Below are 18,847 nucleotides of genomic sequence, written 5' to 3' on the forward strand. Positions count from 1 at the left end.
ACTGGCATGCCCCCTCCCCCTCCACCCCTACCCGGCCAAGCAGGCCTCCCTCCTCCCCTCCTGGGTGTGCCCAGTCCCCCTCTTCTCCCTGGGATGGCCGGTCTGCCCCCGCCGCCCCCTCCTCTCCCTGGGATGGCCGGTATGCCCCCGCCGCCCCCTCCTCTCCCTGGGATGGCCGGTATGCCCCCGCCGCCCCCTCTCCCTGGGATGGCCGGTATGCCCCCGCCGCCCCTCCTCTCCCTGGGATGGCCGGTATGCCCCCGCCGCCCCCTCCTCTCCCTGGGATGGCCGGTATGCCCCCGCCGCCCCCTCCTCTCCCTGGGATGGCCGGTATGCCCCCGCCGCCCCCTCCTCCCCTGGGATGGCCGGTATGCCCCCGCCGCCCCCTCCTCCACCAGGGATGGCCGGTATGCCCCCGCCACCACCTGGAATGGGGGGCTGGGGCGTCTCTGTGCCACCCCCTCTGCCCTTCGGCCTGGCACCCAAGAAGGAGTACAAGCCTGAGGTGCAGCTGAAGAGAGCCAACTGGAGCAAGGTGAGGATGGGAGTGTGTGGTTGTGCATATGTTAGATGGTGAGAACATGAGGAAAGATGTGATTGTCAGTGTCTCTTCTAAAACTGCACTAAAAGTTGGTAAGAGTGTGTGTGTGTGTGTGTTCTGTCCTTTATTAGTGTGCCCAATTAGAGTCTGAAATAACAACTGCAAAGCTCTTGACCGTGAGTGTATATGACTGTGTGTGAATGTCTGCCTCTGTTCTTTCATGAGTGTGTGTGTATGTGGACTGGAGTGTCTCTGTTCCATGTTCTCCTCTCTCTCATTTGCGATGGTTAAAACATCAGAATGGCCCTGTCTCTCTTTAGCCTAAAGCTACTGTTTAATAGCTTCAGCAGAGTTCATCTGTGTTTACTCTCTCTCGTTCTTTCCCCCTCGCTCTCCCCAAATCTCTGTTCTCTTTGTTCGTTCGGCGGGTTGGTGAGAGCCCTTTGACGAGGATGTCACAGAAATGTCTTTTTTAATAAGATGCTTCTTTTAACTGTGCTGGTGAAAGATAATTAAATAGCTTCAAGAAAGGACAGCATTCTTTTGTAATTTAAATTAGCATTTTAATTCTCCAACCCCTGTATCACATTCTTTCCCCCTTCCTCACCCCCACATCCCCTCCCAGAAGCATCTTGGGTAATGAAAGGGTCACATATGTGAATTTTCTCTCAGAGCTGAATGGTTGTGATTAAATCATTGGTCACATACACATGGTTAGCAAATGTTAATGCGAGTGTAGCGAAATGCTTGTGTTTCTTGTTCCGACCGTGCAGTAATATCAAACAAGTAATCTAACAATTCCACAACAACTACCTAATACACACATCTAAGGGATGGAATAAGAATATATTCATATAAATATATGGATAGGAGAACTGAGGATGGATCAACAACCTTGTAGTTACTCCACAATACTAACCTAATTGACTGAGTGAAAAGGAGGCCTGTACAGAATATAATTATTCCATCATTTGCATCCTGTTTGCAACAAGGCACTAAGATAATAGTGGAAAAAGTGGAAAAGCAATTCACTTTTTGTCCTGACTAAAAAGTTATGTTTGGGACAAATCCAATACAACAATTTTATTTATCCTTTATTTAACTAGGCAAGTCACAAATGACCCCCCATCACACCCCTCATCCCTCGCTTCTGGGGCACTGCAGCAGCGCCATCTGCACTTCTCTTCTCATTTTCCTCCTCCTCCTATCCCTCGTTACTCGGCCCAGTGAAACAATGCCACCGTCAGCCCTCTCTGGCCCCTGGCCCTTTTCCTTCTCTGCTGTCCACACACACACACCGCTTGAAGCTGCAGGCAGGGTGGCAAGGTGATGACCTCATGGGTGCGTTGGCTGAGCTCAGCACTGATGGAATGCCAGGGGCCCTCAGGCTGCACACGTCTCCTGGCCAGCCTCCCTCATCTTTTCTTTCTCTCCATTTTCTCTCTTTCTGTCTCTCTCTCGGCCGGCGTCTCTCTCTCGGCCGGCGTCTCTCTCTCGGCCGGCGTCTCTCTCGGTCTCTCTTCATAGATTGTTTGTTTTCTCAGTCTTGTTCTCGGTCTCGTTGTTGTTCTCTATTTTCTCTCTCTGTGTGTCTTTCTGTCTGTCTCATTTCAATTCAAGGGGCTTTATTGGCATGTGGAACATATGTGAACATTGCCAAAGCAAGTGAAGTAGATAATATACAAAAGTGAAATAAACAATAAAAACGAACAGTAAACGTTACACATACAGAAGTTTCAAAAGAATGAAGACATTACAAATATCATATTTATATATAGTGTTGTAACGATGTACAAAAGGGAAAATAAATTAGCATACATATGGGTTGTATTTACAAGGGTGTTTGTTCTTCAATGGTTGACCTTTTCTTGTAGCAACAGGTAGAGGTCGACCGATTATGATTTTTCAATGCCGATACCAATTATTGGAGGACCAAAAAAGCCGATACCGATTAATCGGACGCTTAATAACAAATACATTTGAAATTTTTTATTTGTTTTATGACAATTACAACAATACTGAATTAACACTTATTTTAACTTAATATAATACATCAATAAAATCAATTTAGCCTCAAGTAAATAATGAAACATGTTCAATTTGGTTTAAATAATGCAAAAACAAAGTGTTGGAGAAGAAAGTAAAAGTACAGTATGTGCTATGTAAGAAAGCTAACATTTCAGTTCCTTGCTCAGAACATGAAAACATATGAAAGCTGGTGGTTCCTTTTAACATGAGTCTTCAATATTCCCAGGTAATAAGTTTTAGGTTGTAGTTATTATAGGAATTATAGGACTATTTCCCTCTATACCATTTGTATTTCATTAAGCTTTGACTATTGGATGTTCTTATAGGCACTTTAGTATTGCCAGTGTAACAGTATAGCTTCCGTCCCTCTCCTCGCTCCTCCCTGGGCTCGAACCAGCAACACAACGACAACAGCTACCATCGAAGCAGCGTTACCCATGCAGAGCAAGGGAAACAACCACCCCAAGGCTCAGAGCGAGTGAAGTTTATAATGCTATTAGCGCACGCTAACTAGCTAGCCATTTCACTTTGGTTACACCAGCCTCATCTCGGGTGTTGATAGGCTTGAAGTCATAAACAGCGCAATGCTTGACGCACAATGAAGAGCTGCTGGCAAAACGCACGAAAGTGCTGTTTGAATGAATGTTTGCGCGCCTGCTTCTGCCTACCACCGCTCAGTCAGATACTTAAATACTTGTATGCTTGTATGCTCAGTCAGATTATATGCAACGCAGGACACGCTAGATAATATCTAGTAATATCATCAACCATGTGTAGTTAACTAGTGACTATGATTGATTGTTTTTTATGAGATACTTTTAATGCTAGCTAGCAACTTACCTTGGCTTACTGCATTCACGTAACAGGCAGTCAGTCTCCTTGTGGAGTGCAATGAGAGAGAGGCAGGTCGTTATTGCGTTGGACTAGTTAACTGTAAGGTTGCAAGATTGGATCCCCCGAGCCGACAAGGTGAAAATCTGTCGTTCTGCCCCTGAACGAGGCAGTTAACCCACCGTTCCTAGGCCGTCATTGAAAATAAGAATGTGTTCTTAGCTGACTTGCCTAGTTAAATAAAGGTATAAAAGTTTTTTTTTTTCGGCGCCCAAAAATACCGATTTCCGATTGTTATGAAAACTTGAAATCAGCCCTAATTAATCGGTCAACCTCTAGCAACAGGTCACAAATCTTGCTGCTGTGATGGCACACTTTGGTATTTCACCCAGTAGATATGAGAGTGTATTAAAATTGGGTTTGTTTTTCGAATTCTTTGGATCTGTGTAATCTGAGGGAAATATGTGTCTCTATGGTCATACATTGGGCCGGAGGTTAGGAAGTGCAGCTCAGTTTCCACCTCATTTTGTGGGCAGTGTGCACATAGCCTGTCTTCTCTTGAGAGCCATGTCTGCCTACGTTGGCCTTTCTCAATAGCAAGGCTATGCTCACTGTCATGTCTTTGGCATCATTAAAACTGACTTATTTATCAAATGACTCTAACTATTATTACGCAATTAAACTGATTAATCATGTAACTGTAATTAACCAAGGAAAATATTCTAATTGATTACAGTTATAATTTTCCTAATATAACTTTCAGATATTTTAATATCTAATCAATTAGTCTTCTAATTAATGAATTATTATTTACCTCAAGTTAGTCTCATTCCAAACGTCTGCACGAACCTTCACTACGAGTCATCCATACGTCAATTGTCTTAAAATAATTTATTTACTAACTAATTCACAGAAATGCATAACAAACAGTAGATATGGTTACAAATAAATGATAGCGGGTGTGCCCTAGTGGGCTAAACCGGCATGGCGGCTTGTTAGACAAAAGGGGAGTGGGGGTCAGCTGAGAAGTCACTACAGAGAGTTGATAATTATAACAATTGAAATGCTAATCCTTTGCACATGAACACCCACTCATTCGGGAATAATTGCAATCAATATATATTTACGCTCAGTGTGTCGTCGGGATCTCTGTTGAAAAGTTTGTTTCTGTTGGAGAGTTTGTCCTGTCTCTCGCTCTCTCTGTCGTGGTTAGAATGGATAGTTCAGAGTGACATTCATTCATGTCGTCATAGGTTAGATGTTTCGGAGGTTGTCGGTCTTCGCGTTCAATGATACCGAATTCCTAGCTGCAGACTAGTAATTAATATCAAAGACTTGTTCTTATTCTGTCGGTATCAATAGTCTAAGAGTTTAACCAAGTGGTATGGTTAAAAGATTCAGCCATCTACTCAAACCTTGGCCCTCTCGTGGTTAGCTCATCTGCAACCTTTAGCCATCTCGTAATTGAGGTAAGCTCGGTCTCCTCTCAAACCTTGGCCCTCTCGTTATCGAGGTAAACTGGTCTGGTGATAGAAAACCTAGGTGGGTGTTTTATTCGGAAGAGCAGAAAAGGGCCTGTCCCATTTATTTATTTCACCTTTATTTAACCGGGTAGGCAAGTTGAGAACAAGTTCTCATTTACAATTGCGATGACGCCAGATCATAACTGTGCTCATGGGTGGTCCCCTTATTTAGTTAAACTCCAAAGGGAATTGGAGTTTCCTTCATTAAACAGTCCAAAATCACATTACACAATTTCACAAACAGTATCATCCTCACTCATTCATCTTATACAACGATTAGATGTAAACCTCATAACGGAGGCTATTGTGTAAACAGCGTTATGGTAATGTGGCCGTATTGTCTCCCATGAGTTTCACCAAATTGTACCAAACGGATCAGTTCGTAGCTGGATTCTTCACCAATCTTTTATACCTTCTCCAGAACATGAATGTAATTCGGTTTATCCAGTTCTGTGAGGTGGAAGAAATGCCTTTGTTCTCTCTATGAAACTCACTCTCTCTCTATACTGTGGCAATGAGGAGATAATCTCATCCAGGAATTTTCGACCTCTCTGACCACAGCAACCTGGGTGTAGGAGACAGAGAGAGATGGTGCCGAGGTAGGGGGATGGTGCTCGCGGTGTCCAAAGAGGGCAACTTCATGACATCACTGAGTCTGTACGTAGTCAAAGCTTTCCTTAAGTTTGGGTCAGTCACAGTGGTCAGGTATTCTGCCACTGTGTACTCTCTGTTTAGGGCCAAATAGCACTCTAGTTTGCTTTGTTTTTTTTGTTAATTAGTTGACACATTGGAAAGAATTATCTTTTTGTTTTCTCATTTGGTTGGGTCTAATTGTGTTCCTGTCCTGGGGCTCTGTGGGGTATGTTTGTGTTTGTGAACAGAGCCCCAGGACCAGCTTTCTTAGGGGACTCTTCTCCAGGTTCATCTCTCTGTAGGTGATGGCTTTGTTATGGAAGGTATGGGAATCGCTTCCTTTTAGGTAGTGCTAGGCTCTTTTCTGGATTTTGATAATTAGCAGGTATCGGCTTAATTCTGCTCTGTGTGCATTATTTGGTGTTCTACGTTGTACGCGAGGATATTTTTGCAGAATTCTGCATGCAGAGTATCAATTTGATGTTTGTCCCATTTTGTGAGTTCTTGGTTGGTGAGCGGACCCCAGACCTCACAACCATAAAGGGCAATGCGATCTATGACTGATGCAAGTGTTTTTAGCCAGATCCTAATTGGTATGTTGAATGTTATGTTCCTTTTGATGGCATAGAATGCCCTTCTTGCCTGGTCTCTCAGATCGTTCACAGCTTTGTGGAAGTTACCTGTGGCGCTGATGTTTAGGCCGAGGTATGTACAGGTTTTTGTGTGCTCTAGGGCAACAGTGTCTAGATGGAATTTGTATTTGTGGTCCTGGCGACTGGACCTTTTTTGGAACACCATTATTTTTTGTCTTACTGAGATGTACTGTCAGTGCCCACGTCTGACAGAATCTGTGCAGAAGATCTAGGTGTTGCTGTAGGCCCTCCTAGGCCCTCCTCTTTCGCTCTCTGTGTCTCTTTCGCTCTCTGTGTCTCTTTCGCTCTCTGTGTCTCTTTCGCTCTCTGTGTCTCTTTCGCTCTCTGTGTCTCTTTCGCTCTCTGTGTCTCTTTCGCTCTCTGTGTCTCTTTCGCTCTCTGTGTCTCTTTCGCTCTCTGTGTCTCTTTGTCTCCCTGTGTCTCTCTTTCTCCCTGTGTCTCTCTTTCTCTCTCTGTGTCTTTCTCTCTCTGTGTCTCTTTCTAGCTGTCTCTCTCTCTGTATCTCTCTCTCTCTCTCTCTCTCTCTCTCGGTTCTCGCTCTGTCTCTCTGGTTCTCGCTCTCTGAAGGCAGTTTATTATGAGGTGGTGATTGTTGGAAGATAGAAAGAAGAAAATGAGCAATATAGCTAGAAAAAAGAGAGGAGGATGAAGGGAGGGGAGGATTAAGGGGGAGAGGAGAAGAGGAGGATAAAGCGAATGGAATCCTCGCTCTCTCTCTGAAGGAGAATGAGGAGTAGGGAAATGACTAGATTGCTCCTCTCCTCCTCCATCTCTCTCCATCCTTTCTTTCAGCGCCCTGGTCCTCCTGTTCTTTCTCTGTCCTTCTCTCCTCCTCCTCCGTGTCTCTCCATCCTCTCTTTCAGTGCCCTGGTCCTCCTGTTCTTTCTCTGTCCTTCTCTCCTCCCCCGTCTCTCTCTCCATCCTCTCTTTCAGCGCCCTGGTCCTCCTGTTCTTTCTCTGTCCTTCTTTCCTCCTCCTCAGTGTCTCTCTTCATCCTCTCTTTCAGTGCCCTGGTCCTCCTGTTCTTTCTCTGTCCTTCTCTCCTCCTCCTCCGTGTCTCTCTCCATCCTCTCTTTCAGCGCCCTGGTCCTCCTGCTCTTTCTCTGTCCTTCTCTCCTCCTCCGTCTCTCTCTCCATCCTCTCTTTCAGCGCCCTGGTCCTCCTGTTCTTTCTCTGTCCTTCTCTCCTCCTCCTCTGTGTCTCTCTCCATCCTCTCTTTCAGCGCCCTGGTCCTCCTGCTCTTTCTCTGTCCTTCTTTCCTCCTCCTCCGTGTCTCTCTCCATCCTCTCTTTCAGCGCCCTGGTCCTCCTGTTCTTTCTCTGTCCTTCTCTCCTCCTCCGTCTCTCTCTCCATCCTCTATTTCAGCGCCCTGGTCCTCCTGCTCTTTCTCTGTCCTTCTCTCCTCCGTCTCTCTCTCCATCCTCTCTTTCAGCGCCCTGGTCCTCCTGCTCTTTCTCTGTCCTTCTCTCCTCCTCCGTCTCTCTCTCTCTCCATCCTCTCTTTCAGCGCCCTGGTCCTCCTGTTCTTTCTCTGTCCTTCTCTCCTCCTCCGTCTCTCTCTCCATCCTCTCTTTCAGTGCCCTGGTCCTCCTGCTCTTTCTCTGTCCTTCTCTCCTCCTCCGTCTCTCTCTCCATCCTCTCTTTCAGCGCCCTGGTCCTCCTGTTCTTTCTCTGTCCTTCTCTCCTCCTCCGTCTCTCTCTCCATCCTCTCTTTCAGCGCCCTGGTCCTCCTGTTCTTTCTCTGTCCTTCTTTCCTCCTCCTCAGTGTCTCTCTTCATCCTCTCTTTCAGTGCCCTGGTCCTCCTGTTCTTTCTCTGTCCTTCTCTCCTCCTCCTCCGTGTCTCTCTCCATCCTCTCTTTCAGCGCCCTGGTCCTCCTGCTCTTTCTCTGTCCTTCTTTCCTCCTCCTCCGTATCTCTCTCCATCCTCTCTTTCAGCGCCCTGGTCCTCCTGTTCTTTCTCTGTCCTTCTCTCCTCCTCCGTCTCTCTCTCCATCCTCTATTTCAGCGCCCTGGTCCTCCTGCTCTTTCTCTGTCCTTCTCTCCTCCGTCTCTCGCTCCATCCTCTCTTTCAGCGCCCTGGTCCTCCTGCTCTTTCTCTGTCCTTCTCTCCTCCTCTGTCTCTCTCTCTCTCCATCCTCTCTTTCAGCGCCCTGGTCCTCCTGTTCTTTCTCTGTCCTTCTCTCCTCCTCCGTCTCTCTCTCCATCCTCTCTTTCAGTGCCCTGGTCCTCCTGTTCTTTCTCTGTCCTTCTTTCCTCCTCCTCCGTGTCTCTCCATCCTCTCTTTCAGTGCCCTGGTCCTCTTGCTCTTTCTCTGTCCTTCTTTCCTCCTCCTCCGTGTCTCTCTCCATCCTCTCTTTCAGCGCCCTGGTCCTCCTGTTCTTTCTCTGTCCTTCTCTCCTCCTCCGTCTCTCTCTCCATCCTCTCTTTCAGCGCCCTGGTCCTCCTGTTCTTTCTCTGTCCTTCTCTCCACCTCCGTCTCTCTCTCCATCCTCTCTTTCAGCGCCCTGGTCCTCCTGCTCTTTCTCTGTCCTTCTCTCCTCCTCCGTCTCTCTCTCCATCCTCTCTTTCAGTGCCCTGGTCCTCCTGTTCTTTCTCTGTCCTTCTCTCCTCCTCCGTCTCTCTCTCCATCCTCTCTTTCAGCGCCCTGGTCCTCCTGTTCTTTCTCTGTCCTTCTTTCCTCCTCCTCCGTGTCTCTCTCCATCCTCTCTTTCAGTGCCCTGGTCCTCTTGCTCTTTCTCTGTCCTTCTTTCCTCCTCCTCCGTGTCTCTCTCCATCCTCTCTTTCAGCGCCCTGGTCCTCCTGTTCTTTCTCTGTCCTTCTCTCCTCCTCCGTCTCTCTCTCCATCCTCTCTTTCAGCGCCCTGGTCCTCCTGTTCTTTCTCTGTCCTTCTCTCCACCTCCGTCTCTCTCTCCATCCTCTCTTTCAGCGCCCTGGTCCTCCTGCTCTTTCTCTGTCCTTCTCTCCTCCTCCGTCTCTCTCTCCATCCTCTCTTTCAGTGCCCTGGTCCTCCTGTTCTTTCTCTGTCCTTCTCTCCTCCTCCGTCTCTCTCTCCATCCTCTCTTTCAGCGCCCTGGTCCTCCTGCTCTTTCTCTGTCCTTCTCCCACTTAATTGCTCCATTTATGGATGAATGTTTTTTTTTGCTAAATTGCATATGGTGGTTGTTGAAAGGATTTGTGAGGCATTTATCTCTCTCTCCCCTCTCTCACTCTGTGTAACAGATTGGATATGAGGATCTGTCTGAAAACAGTTTCTGGACTAAGACCAAAGAGGATCGCTATGAGAACAATGAGCTCTTCGCCAAACTCACCTTGGCCTTCTCCTCCCAGACCAAGAGTGAGTGTCACCCCTTGCATGTGTGTTTATGCAGGTATGTGTGTCACCCCTTGCATGTGTGTTTATGCAGGTATGTGTGTCACCCCTTGCATGTGTGTTTATGCAGGTATGTGTGTCACCCCTTGCATGTGTGTTTATGCAGGTATGTGTGTCACCCCTTGCATGTGTGTTTATGCAGGTATGTGTGTTTATGCAGGTATGTGTGTTTATGCAGGTATGTGTGTCACCCCTTGCATGTGTGTTTATGCAGGTATGTGTGTTTATGCAGCTATGTGTGTCACCCCTTGCATGTGTGTTTATGCAGGTATGTGTGTCACCCCTTGCATGTGTGTTTATGCAGGTATGTGTGTTTATGCAGGTATGTGTGTCACCCCTTGCATGTGTGTTTATGCAGGTATGTGTGTTTATGCAGCTATGTGTGTCACCCCTTGCATGTGTGTTTATGCAGGTATGTGTGTTTATGCAGCTATGTGTGTCACCCCTTGCATGTGTGTTTATGCAGGTATGTGTGTTTATGCAGGTATGTGTGTCACCCCTTGCATGTGTGTTTGTATGTGTGTTTATGCAGGTATGTGTGTTTATGCAGGTATGTGTGTCACCCCTTGCATGTGTGTTTATGCAGGTATGTGTGTTTATGCAGCTATGTGTGTCACCCCTTGCATGTGTGTTTATGCAGGTATGTGTGTTTATGCAGGTATGTGTGTCACCCCTTGCATGTGTGTTTATGCAGGTATGTGTGTTTATGCAGGTATGTGTGTTTATGCAGCTATGTGTGTCACCCCTTGCATGTGTGTTTATGCAGGTATGTGTGTTTATGCAGCTATGTGTGTTTATGCAGGTATGTGTGTTTATGCAGCTATGTGTGTTTATGCAGGTATGTGTGTCACCCCTTGCATGTGTGTTTATGCAGGTATGTGTGTTTATGCAGCTATGTGTGTCACCCCTTGCATGTGTGTTTATGCAGGTATGTGTGTTCTGGCTCGTGTATCCCTGCCTGACAGCAGTGCACTTGTCTCAGTAAAGTTGACTTACTAATGATGATGGATTTGTCTCCTGCTCCATCTCTCTCTCCCTTTCTCTTTCTCTCTCTATGTCCATTCCATCCATCCCACAGCCTCCAAAGGTAAGAACACACAAATGATGTTGGGTAGAAAGGCTGGTGTGTGTGTTGTTTTGTCCTTGTTGTCTCATTCTGAGAGGCAGAGTATGCACTGGGTTAAATGGATTGGGATTAGAGGAATGGATGGGGAGGAGAAATGGAGGGGCATGGGGAGGAGGAATGGAGGGGCATGGGGAGGAGGAATGGAGGGGCATGGGGAGGAGGAATGGAGGGGCATGGGGAGGAGGAATGGAGGGGCATGGGGAGGAGGAATGGAGGGGCATGGGGAGGAGGAATGCATGGGGAGGAGGAATGCATGGGGAGGAGGAATGCATGGGGAGGAGGAATGCATGGGCATGGGGAGGAGGAATGCATGGGCATGGGGAGGAGGAATGGATGGGCATGGGGAGGAGGAATGGATGGGCATGGGGAGCATGGGGAGGAGGAATGGAGGGGCATGGGGAGGAGGAATGGAGGGGCATGGGGAGGAGGAATGGAGGGGCATGGGGAGGAGGAATGGATGGGCATGGGGGAAGGGGAACGGATGGGGAGGGGGAATGGATGGGCATGGGGTGGATAGGAGGAAGGAAAGGGGAGGGGTTACAGATGCCCTGTGACTAGCCACCTCGTGTCTTGGCACAGAGCACTGTTTGACACACACACTACCCACTCACCTGTCCAGATTCTCCTGTCACCTTGTTCTTGTGTCCCTGAACCTGCTTCTCCATATTCATCATTACAGCTAACTGAACTTCAGCTATGATGCAATCAGAATACACGTTCTGGCTCACTCTTAGACACGTGCACCTAGTCCTCCACATACACTCCATCACGTACACACCCACACCCACACACACCCGCTCACAGGTTGTCCACGTTGTTGAAATCTCAAGGTTGTCAGCTGTCCCATCAGCATTCACCTGTAGAGTGGTTAAGGTCTGCTGTCAGTCTGTGATTCGTTAGCATGCCTCTGGTCCCTCCGTGTGATTGGCTGAGACACTGCTGCCCCATTTGATGTCGGATAACCTTTCCTGATATCTGACACTGCCCTTTTCAATAGGTCCAACTCGGTCTGCGTACTGCTGCTGCTGTGTGTGTTAAAAATGAATAACTGAAATGTCTTGAGTCAATAAGTTTTCATCCCCTTTGTCATAACAAGCCTAAATAAGTTCAGGAGTAAACATTTGCTTAAGTCACATGATAAGTTGCAAGGACTCACTCTGTGTTCAGTAATAGTGTTTAACATGATTTTTGAATGACTTCATCTATGTACCCCACACATTCAATTATCTGTAAGGTCCCTCAGTCGAGCAGTGAATTTCAAACACAGATTAAACCACAAAGACCAGGGATGTTTTCCAAGGAAGTGCCCCTGTTGGTAGATTGGTTAAATAAAAGAATAGCAGACCTTGAATATATTAATTACACTTTGGATGGTGTATCAATACACCCAGTCACTACAACGATACAGACGTCCTTTCTAACTCAGTAGCCGGAGAGGAAGGAAACTGCTCAGGGATTTCACCATGAGGCCAATGGTGACTTTAACAGTTTCAGAGTTGAATGGTTGTGATTAAATCATTGGTCACATGCACATGGTTAGCAGATGTTAATGCGAGTCTAGCGAAATGCTTGTGTTTCTTGTTCCGACCGTGCAGTAATATCTAACAAGTAATCTAACAATTCCACAACAACTAACTAATACACACAAATCTAAAGGGATGGAATAAGAATATATTCATATAAATATATGGATAGGAGAAATGAGGATGGATCAACAACCTTGTAGTTACTCCACAATACTAACCTAATTGACTGAGTGAAAAGGAAGCCTGTACAGAATATAATTATTCCATAATTTGCATCCTGTTTGCAACAAGGCACTACAATAATAGTGGCAAAAGTGGAAAAGCAATTCACTTTTTGTCCTGACTAAAAAGTTATGTTTGGGACAAATCCAATACAACACATTACTGAGTACCACTCTATATTTTCAAGGATATACTAGTGGCTGCATCGTGTTATGGGTATGCTTGTAATCGGTAAGGACTGGAGAGTTTGTCAGGATAAAAGGAAACAGAATGGAGCTAAGCATAGGCAAAATCCTAGAGGAAAACCTGGTTCAGTCTATTTCCCACCAGACACTGGGAGATAAATTCACCTTTCACCAGGACAATAACCCAAAACATCATCTACACTGGAGTTGCTTTCCAAGAAGTTGTTACATATTTAAGTTTTGATTCAAATCTGCTTGAAAACCTATGGCAAGACCTGATGGTTGTCGAGCAATGATCAACAACCAGTTTGATAAATGTTACACAATCCAGATGTGGAAGGTTCTTAGAGATTTACCCAGAAGACTAACAGCTGTAATCCCTAAGAAAGGTGCTTCTACAAAGCATTGACTCAGGGCTGTGAATACTTATGTAAATTAGATGTCTATTTCATTTTCAATACATTTAGTACATTTCTAAAAACACGTTTTCACTTTGTCATTATGGGTTATTGTGAGTAGATGGGTGAGAGAGAACATTTATTTCATCCATTTTGAATTCAGGCTGTATCACAGCAAATTGTGGAATAAGTTAAGGGGTGTGAATACTTTCTGTAGGCACTGCAGGTTGACCTCTCACCTCTACCCATCACTCCACTCCAATACTGCTCAAGGCCAATAACAACAACCTCACAAATGACCCCCCATCACACCCCTCATCCCTCGCTTCTGGGGCACTGCAGCAGTGCCATCTGCACTTCTCTTCTCCTTTTCCTCCTCCTCCTATCCCTCGTTACTCGGCCCAGTGAAACAATGCCACCGTCAGCCCTCTCTGGCCCCTGACCCTTTTCCTTCTCTGCTGTCCACACACACACACCGCTTGATGCTGCAGGCAGGGTGGCAAGGTGATGACCTCACGGGTGCGTTGGCTGAGCTCAGCACTGATGGAATGCCAGGGGCCCTCAGGCTGCACACGTCTCCTGGCCGGCCGCCCTCATCTTTTCTCTATTTTCTCTCTCTCTCTCTCTGTCTCTCTGTCTTTCTGTCTCTCTCTCTCTCTCTCTCTGTGTTTCTCTCTCTCTCTCTCTCTGTGTTTCTCTCTCTCTCTCTCTCTGTGTTTCTCTCTCTCTCTCTGTGTTTCTCTTTCTCTCTCTCTGTTTCTCTCTCTCTGTGTTTCTCCCTCTCTCTCTCTCTCTCTGTGTGTCTCTCTCTCTCTGTTTCTCTCTCTCTGTGTTTCTCTCTCTCTCTGTTTCTCTCTCTCTGTGTTTCTCTCTCTCTGTGTTTCTTTCTGTGTTTCTCTCTCTCTGTGTTTCTTTCTCTCTCTCTCTCTCTGTGTTTCTCTGTCTCTCTTTCTCTCTCTCTCTCTCTGTGTTTCTCTGTCTCTCTTTGTCTCTCTCTCGTTCTTGGTCTCTCGTTCTCTGTCTGTGTCTCACTCGGTCGGTGTGTTTCTCGGTCTCTGTGTCTGTCTCCCTCGGTCGGTGTGTTTCTCGGTCTCTGTCTGTCTCCCTCGGTCGGTGTGTTTCTCGGTCTCTGTCTGTGTCTCCCTCGGTCGGTGTGTTTCTCGGTCTCTCTGTCTGTCTCCCTCGGTCGGTGTGTTTCTCGGTCTCTCTGTCTGTCTCCCTCGGTCGGTGTGTTTCTCGGTCTCTCTCTGTGTTTCTCGGTCTCTCTCTCTGTGTTTCTCTGTCTCTCTTTGTCTCTCTCTCGTTCTTGGTCTCTCGTTCTCTCTGTCTGTGTCTCACTCGGTCGGTGTGTTTCTCGGTGTCTGTCTCCCTCGGTCGGTGTGTTTCTCAGTCTCTGTCTGTCTCCCTCGGTCGGTGTGTTTCTCGGTCTCTGTCTGTGTCTCCCTCGGTCGGTGTGTTTCTCGGTCTCTGTGTCTGTCTCCCTCGGTCGGTGTGTTTCTCGGTCTCTGTGTCTGTCTCCCTCGGTCGGTGTGTTTCTCGGTCTCTGTCTGTCTCCCTCGGTCGGTGTGTTTCTCGGTCTCTGTCTGTGTCTCCCTCGGTCGGTGTGTTTCTCGGTCTCTCTGTCTGTCTCCCTCGGTCGGTGTGTTTCTCGGTCTCTGCTATCTGAGCAACAGTATGTTATATAGTTAGTATGTTGAAGTGGATGTGTGATGGTACTTCTGGAAACCCGTATCTCACTCTTCTCCCTGAAGTGTGAGATTTTGGCTGTATTTTCTCTACTTTGAAGTGTTTTATCGGCTCTTTTTAATATTCCTCTCTTCTCCCTATCTTCAGTGTTTTCTTCTGTTCTTCCTTTTCTGGCAGCTAGCACAGTGATAGATAACAGGGGCCTTTTGATGTCTGCACCTCCGATATGCCAATTAGCCAGAGAGATGGAGGGAGAGGTGGAGGGATAGGGAAGGCGAGAACGAGGGGGGAGTAGGGAAGGCGAGAACGAGGGGGAGTAGGGAAGGCGAGAACGAGGGGGAGTAGGGAAGGCGTGAGCGGGGGGAGTAGGGAAGGCGAGGGGGAGTAGGGAAGGCGAGAGGGGAGTAGGGAAGGCGGGGGGAGTAGGGAGTAGGGAAGGTGAGAGCGAGGGGTAGGGTAGGGAAGGCGAGAGCGAGGGGGTAGGGAAGGCGGAGCGAGGAGGGAGTAGGGAGGGCGAGGGGAGTAGGGAGGGCGAGGGGGAGTCGGCGAGAGCGAGGGGGAGTAGGGAAGGCGAGGAGTAGGGAAGGCGAGGGTAGGGAAGGCGAGGGGAGTAGGGAAGGCGAGGGGGAAGTAAGGAAGGCGAGGGGGAAGTAAGGAAGGCGAGGGGAAGTAAGGAAGGCGAGGGGGAAGTAGGGAGTAGGGAAGCGAGAGCGAGGGGGAGTTGGGAAGGCGGAGCGAGGGGGAGTTGGGAAGGCGAGAGCGAGGGGGAGTAGGGAAGGCGGAGCGAGGGGGAGTAGGGAAGGGCGAGAGCGAGGGGTAGGGAAGGCGAGGGGAAGTAAGGAAGGCGAGGGGGAAGTAAGGAAGGCGAGGGGGAAGTAGGGAGTAGGGAAGGCGGGCGGGGTAGGGAAGGCGAGGGGGGAGTTGGTAAGGCGAGAGCGAGGGGGAGTAGGGAGTAGGGAAGGCGGAGCGAGGGTAGGGAAGGCGAGGGGTAGGGAAGGCGGGCGGGGGGTAGGGAAGGCGGGCGAGGGGGAGTAGGGAAGGCGAGAGCGAGGGGGAGTAGGGGAAGGGGGAGAGGGAGCGGGCGGGGGGAGTAGGGAAGGCGAGAGCGAGGGGGAGTAGGGAAGGCGATGGCGAGGGGGAGTAGGGGAAGCGATGGCGAGGGGGAGTAGGGAAGGCGAGGGCGAGGGGGAGTAGGGAAGGCGAGGGGGAGTAGGGAAGGCGAGGGGGAAGGAAGGCGGGAGCGAGGGGTAGGGTAGGGAAGGCGGAGCGAGGGGAGTTGGGAAGGCGGGAGCGAGGGGGTGGTAGGGATGGCGAGGGGGAGTAGGGAAGGCGAGGGGGAGTAGGTAAGGTGAGCGAGGGGGTAGGGTAGGGAAGGCGAGGGGTAGGGAAGGCGAGAGCGAGGGGGAGTAGGGAAGGCGAGGGGTAGGGAAGGCAAGAGCGAGGGGGAGTAGGGAAGGCGAGAGCGAGGGGGAGTAGGGACGGTGAGGGCGAGGGGAGTAGGGAAGGCGGGCGAGGGGTAGGGTAGGGAAGGCGAGAGCGAGGGTAGGGTAGGGAAGGCGGGGCGAGGGGGAGTAGGGAAGGCGAGAGCGAGGGGGAGTAGGGAAGGCGAGAGCGAGGGGTAGGGAAGGCGAGAGCGAGGGGGGTAGGGAAGGCGAGAGCGAGGGGGAGTAGGGAAGGAGAGGGCGAGGGGTGTAGGGAAGGCGAGCGCGAAGGGGGAGTAGGGAGGGCGAGGGGGAGTAGGGAAGGCGAGGGCGAGGGGGAGTAGGGAAGGCGAGGGCGAGGGGGAAAGGCGAGGGCGAGGGGAGTAGGGAAGGCGAGGGGGAAGTAAGGAATAGGGAAGGCGGGAGCGAGGGGAGGGTAGGGAAGGCGAGAGCGAGGGGGAGTTGGGAAGGCGAGAGCGAGGGGAGTAGGGAGGGCGAGGGGGAGTAGGGAAGGCGAGAGCGAGGGGGGGAGTAGGGAAGGCGAGGGGGAGTAGGGAAGGCGGGCGAGGGGAGTAGGGAAGGCGAGGGGAGTAGGGAAGGGAGGTAGGGAAGGCGAGGGGGAGTAGGGAAGGCGAGAGCGAGGGGGAGTAGGGAAGGAGAGGGCGAGGGGGAGTAGGGAAGGCGGCGCGAAGGGGGAGTAGGGAAGAAGCGGGGCGGGGGGAGTAGGGAAGGCGAGGGGAAAGGCGAGGGCGAGGGGGAGTAGGGAAGGCGAGGGGAAGTAAGGAATAGGGAAGGCGAGAGCGAGGGGAGGGTAGGGAAGGCGAGGCGAGGGGAGTTGGGAAGGCGAGAGCGGGGGGAGTAGGGAGGGCGAGGGGGAGTAGGGAAGGCGGAGCGAGCGGGGGAGTAGGGAAGGCGAGGGGGAGTAGGGAAGGCGAGAGCGAGGGGGAGTAGGGAAGGCGAGAGCGAGGGGGAGTAGGGAAGGCGAGGGGGAGTAGGGAAGGCGAGGGGGAGTAGGGAAGGCGAGAGCGAGGGGGGAGTAGGGAAGGCGAGAGCGAGGGGGGAGTAGGGAAGGCGAGAGCGAGGGGTAGGAGAGCAAAGAAAGTGATGAGTAGAGGGAAACAGTAAGCTGAGGGGGGTGGTGATTAATATGGAAGTGCCTCTGTCCATCTCATCCTTTTCTTGGTGGTCCTCTCTCTACATCGTCTTCTTCTTCTCTTGGTGGTCCTCTCTCTTCATCGTCTTCTTCTTCTCTTGGTGGTCCTCTCTCTTCATCGTCTTCTTCTTCTCTTGGTGGTCCTCTCTCTTCATCGTCTTCTTCTTCTCTTGGTGGTCCTCTCTCTTCATCGTCTTCTTCTTCTCTTGGTGGTCCTCTCTTCATCGTCTTCTTCTTCTCTTGGTGGTCCTCTCTCTTCATCGTCTTCTTCTCTTGGTGGTCCTCTCTCTAGATCATCTTCTTCTTCTCTTACATCTTATTTACACACACACTTGTCCCTTCTCTCTGTCGTTGCATTTCTCCCTCTGTTTTACATGCTAATGTGGTGTGCTCTGTACCCTTCGTCACGGCTGTGTGCTTAATCTTTCTTCGCTTCTCTTCCGGGAGATGATCCAGTGTTTAACGGCACCGCTCCTCTAGCCACGGCTCCCCGTCTCAACACCGTTACCATGTAAACACAGTCCCATGTGGCAGGAGGAGGATGTCTGTGTAATTAGGGGGATTTGGGTGAAAGCTTGTTACAGATGCTACATATCCCAGTGTTTACCAATGCAGCACTGTCTTTTACTGGGCTGTGCATTACACATCTGGGGTTGAAAAGAGAACAAAAGAGGGATGTAGGGAGTGATATGCAACACCTAAACTCTTCTAACTACTCTGCTATTCCATCCATTCTGTTAATGACACATTCTCTCCGTTTGGTGTGCAGTGAGTTTCAGTGTGTTATTTAAGGATGGGACAGGGTGGGGGGGGGGGGGGGGAGAGAACAGAGGAGGGCCATGTCTATGTTTAGAAGCATTTTAATCAACAGGGAGCGAGAGATGGAGGAAGAGCGGTGGGGAAGAAAGTGTGTCAACAGAGGAGTGTAGACTGATTGGGTCTCTGCCTACCCTGCTCCTGCTTATGGAGCACTCTGCTGTTATTCTCTCTCATTACTAGGCCTCCCTAAGCGGTAGCAAATACACACACACACACACACTTGCTCTCTCACACGGCCGCACACTCACAGGCACGCAATACTCTTTCTCTCTCTCACACACACGGGCACACCGTCTAGCCACAGACTGTGATGTCACCGATGGCAGGGTATAGAAACAATTGAGAAAAGGAGCATCTTCAAAGACACAGATAACAAGATGGCAGCATTAACCCCCATCTCCTCTCTCCTTCCTTCCTCCTCTCTTCTCTTAACTTGGTTGTATAAGGGGGCCTCATAAAGCGAGGGAGAGGCAGAGAGGGCAGGATAAAGAGAGATGGAGAGAAAGCTCGAGGACTAAGGCAGGATTGGAGAGGAGTGCAAAGGGATTTATGACGTTCTATGTTGATGCCAATAGCTCCAGTCATTTAACAGTTGCCTACTGCTGCTGATGTAGCAGGTGGCGTCCTCTCTCCAGTTGGGAGTTAGATTATTCTACTATCTTTTTTTCCTGAGGTGCAGCCAAGCCTTCAGGGCTTCGCTGAAATACTGTTACCACCTCCCATATTACATCT

At 49.5% G+C, this 18,847-nt stretch overlaps 2 protein-coding genes across 2 annotated transcripts in view; one reads left to right on the forward strand and one right to left on the reverse strand.

The window, feature by feature from the left end:
• Nucleotides 1–9,515, forward strand: part of LOC115126146 (protein diaphanous homolog 1-like) — a 126,399-nt gene extending 116,884 nt beyond the window's left edge. The window contains exons 13-14 of the mRNA XM_065018545.1: nucleotides 1–535; nucleotides 9,429–9,515. The exon at nucleotides 1–535 is cut by the window's left edge and continues 123 nt beyond it. Of these exons, the coding sequence (XP_064874617.1) occupies nucleotides 1–504 (504 nt within the window). The 3' untranslated portion in view covers nucleotides 505–535; nucleotides 9,429–9,515. The remainder of the gene's footprint in view (nucleotides 536–9,428) is intronic.
• Nucleotides 9,516–14,955: 5,440 nt separating this feature from the next.
• LOC135571682 (proline-rich protein 36-like) lies at nucleotides 14,956–17,310 on the reverse strand. The gene has a single exon (XM_065018179.1). It carries the CDS (start codon nucleotides 17,308–17,310, stop codon nucleotides 14,956–14,958), a length of 2,355 nt encoding a protein of 784 aa, XP_064874251.1.
• Nucleotides 17,311–18,847: the final 1,537 nt, after the last annotated feature.

The sequence above is a fragment of the Oncorhynchus nerka genome, linkage group LG5 (assembly GCF_034236695.1).
Source record: "Oncorhynchus nerka isolate Pitt River linkage group LG5, Oner_Uvic_2.0, whole genome shotgun sequence".
Taxonomy (NCBI): domain Eukaryota; kingdom Metazoa; phylum Chordata; class Actinopteri; order Salmoniformes; family Salmonidae; genus Oncorhynchus; species Oncorhynchus nerka.

Coding starts and splice junctions, on each gene's coding strand:
- LOC135571682 (XM_065018179.1), bottom strand. CDS start 17,310: ATGGACAGAGGCACTTCCATATTAATCACCACCCCCCTCAGCTTACTG.